General features: G+C 50.0%; 1 pseudogene across 1 annotated transcript; it reads left to right on the top strand.

Moving 5' to 3' along the window:
* Positions 1-2: 2 nt before the first annotated feature.
* Positions 3-2,632, top strand: BBBOND_0003340 (annotated as a pseudogene). Its single transcript has 2 exons — positions 3-1,510; positions 1,633-2,632. Coding segments are annotated over exons 1-2 (2,508 nt in total).
* The last annotated feature ends 756 nt before the right edge of the window (positions 2,633-3,388 follow it).

Below are 3,388 nucleotides of genomic sequence, written 5' to 3'. Positions count from 1 at the left end.
ACGACATAGGACTCAGGATCAACCGCGACAAGTCGGCAACCAACACGGAGGCGTGCGCCAGCATCGCCAAGCAGATGGAAGGCCCGGAAACGTACAAGTACTTGGGAGTCACAGAGACTTCAAACTCACTGACAAGCGACGGAATGTTCGACATAATACTACAGGAGATATGCAGGAGAACGGAGCTACTGGCTGCGTCAAAGCTGTCGGGGAAAAACCTCTCGATGGCCATCAACCAGTACGCCCTCAGCGTCATCAACTACTACATCGGCGTGATCCCTATGGACATCACGCATTTCGACAAGATCGACCTGGCAGTACGGAGAATAATTAACGCGAAGCACGGACACAAGAAGTGGGCGAACACACAGAGGCTCTACCTCCCCCGGAAAGAGATGGGGAGAGGGCTCCACAGCATGGTATTTAGAGCGGAAGCCATGCTGCTACGACTGTGGTTGACGCTTTCAGCAGACGAGGTGACGTCAACCAGGAGAGCTGCGATCATGCAGCATTTTCGCGACACATACGCGCACATATCTCACATCAAGATGCACCTGGAAGGAAGATATGGAATGGAATTCGGAATGGAGGACACTACGGACAAGAGCCTCAGGGACCTCAGGGTGGCCCAAAACAAATGGCTGTACAACAGAATGCACGTAAAATCAACTCATAAGGTTCTGTATGCCAAGCGTGAGGACCCCAAGCTGGACATTGAGGCGTCGTCCTTGTACCTGACGTGTGGAATACTCACTCCGGAAGAAGAAGCGAACGTAGCGGAAGTCCAGGATAGGAATCTGCAATGGATGTCTTCGTCCAAGAAATGCACAAGATGCAACAACGGCAAGAACGTGGATCACCTCGCGACGAAGTGCCAGAAACTACTACACCTAGAATATACGAAGAGGCACAACGAGGTAGCAAAACGGGTCCACTCAGTACTCGGGAGGCAAATAGGACTACCCAAGGAGAAGATAGACGCCCACAAGATCGAGAGTGAAGTACATGGAAAATACGGATGGATCGCGTACGACAAGACGGTCAAGACTCAGAAGACTAAGGAATACAACAGGCCAGACATCATCCTGGCGGATCGGCGGAGGAACACCATAACCATCGTGGAGATAGGAATCACCAATCAAGACAACCTAGTGGATACGGAGAAGTTCAAGAAGCAGAAGTATGAAGACCTTATTGAGGACCTCAAGGCGCGACAGTTTAACCAGCACACCAAGATCAGGGTTATCCCCTACGTTATGACGTGGGAGGGAATAGTGACGAAAGAACACAGCAAGTATAGACGGGACCTGGGCATATCGGATCGCATGGAAGCCCACATACAAAGGGTAGTGATCCAAGAAACACATAAAATAGTGATGAGGGATATGAAGCCGAAAGAAGACTACGATTCCGTAGAAGACCCTCAAGCCCAAACTGGATGGATGCCCGCATGGATGGCACCAGTGACGTCCGGCAATGGACCGGCGTGGATCCCGCAACCGGTTTCAGCGTGAGGCGTTAGCCCCGCAAACACGAAAACCGGCCCTAGGCACGTAGCCACATAGCACACTATAAGATGAGATAACTTAATTTAACTGGTGGTGCGCCATGTATAACACCACTTGGCTTCAGAGGTTTCTCTGGAAGCACGAAGACAGGTAAGGACATATGTAACGTGCTGACCAAATTCCTCGACAATTCTAATATTAACACGCTGTTCGGTCTGCTGCCCAAGCCGCCATCTACGTTGCCAGAGCACTTCCAATTTGCGTTGACCTTAAGTAATATGTTAGATAACGCTAAAGCCGCTAGTGATGTCAGCTTAGCTTTTCAAACGAAAACGAAAGCGCTCTCAATCGAGCTATACAAGGAGACAAGCAAACTCACAGGTGCGCTGCAGAATGCATATCGCAACCAAACGGGCCACAACAGTTCGGACCATTCCAAATCTACGGAGGCTGACTTGTCAAGCCTGTCAAGAGAATCATGTGATCTACCTCATAACAAAGATATTCACTGTGCTCCCTACCTCTGCTCCACATCTTCCGATGCGTACACGTACCTCGCCAAAAAGCACGCCGATCTCTACCTGTCATGGGCTGTATATCTGCCGTGGACATTCTACAGTTACCTTAAATCGTTGCTCGATGCGTTCCAGCAAATGGATTGTGGAGGCTCCGGTTGTACGAAATGTTCGTGCAAGCCGGGAAAGCATGGTGTCGAGTACAGCTGCAAGTGCAAGGCACTGATAAGCTGTCGTGGAGTGATGACTACGTTCTACCAGTACGGGTTCACTTTTGGCGACGCAAAAACGCTGTATGGAACTAACAGAAAATTCTGCCTTAGTTTCAATACACAACTGAGTAATCTGCTAAAATCGCAATACTTCACCAAATTATTTGAGGAATGTGACAACTTCATTTGGACCATCAGAGAACCGTTCACCTACATGGTCCTCGCACTTTGGTCACTATCCCTCCTGTACCTCCTTTGCGTCATGATTGGCAGACTGGATGTGCTCCACATCAGGTCACACCTGAGGATACCGTCGTCGAACAAAATAACGGCGCAGTCACTGTTGGCTGCAGCGCAAGTCGGAAGGCTTGCCAAGATATCGTATCTACAACCGTGATCGTCACATTTGTAACTCACATCAACTCACGTAACTACTCACCTACTCACCTAACCGACAAACGTAGTCTAATGTCTCGAATTACTCTTGCGGCAACCTGTGAACTAAATAGCAGCTAAAGTAGGTGATGACTGAACGACAATCCAACGTGCTAACCTAGCAACCAGGCAAAGTACTAAGCTAGCAACCAGGCAAAGTGCTAAGCTAGCAACCAGGCAAAGTGTTGACCTAGCACCCAGGCAAAGTGCTAAGCTAGCACTCAGGCAACGTGGCGACCTAGCACACAGGCAAAGTGCTAACCTACCAACCAGACAACGTGGTAAGCTGGCAGCCAGGCAAAGTGCTAAGCTGGCAACCAGGCAACGTGCTGACCTAGCAACCAGGCAAAGTGTTAAGCTGGCAGCCAGGCAAAGTGTTAAGCTGGCACCCAGGCAAAGTGATAAGCTGGCATCAAGGCAAAGTGCGAAGCTGGCGGATGAACCGTAATTTAGTAGGTGTTGTAGCACGTTGATTGTCTGGTGAGTTGAGTTGTGCGTTGACTGTGAGAGGTGTCCGCGTTGCCCATTGAGTCAGTGTCACGTGAGGCTGGGTGATTGGTTGCTAACGTAGGCGTCCGTGAGCGCCGCGGCGGGTGACCTAAGTCGTGTGTTGCGAGTCACTGGCACGGTGGCGTAATCCGAGTTGGCCTGGTTAAATGGCATTTATATGCAGCGATGTAGCCATCGTTAATATCACATTTGGGCACCTAGCCGACAC

This window comes from Babesia bigemina, scaffold Bbigscaff_70640, assembly GCF_000981445.1.
Source record: "Babesia bigemina genome assembly Bbig001, scaffold Bbigscaff_70640".
NCBI classification, from domain to species: domain Eukaryota; phylum Apicomplexa; class Aconoidasida; order Piroplasmida; family Babesiidae; genus Babesia; species Babesia bigemina.
Note: the sequence above shows the minus strand (reverse complement) of the source record. Positions and strands in the feature narration are given on the sequence as shown.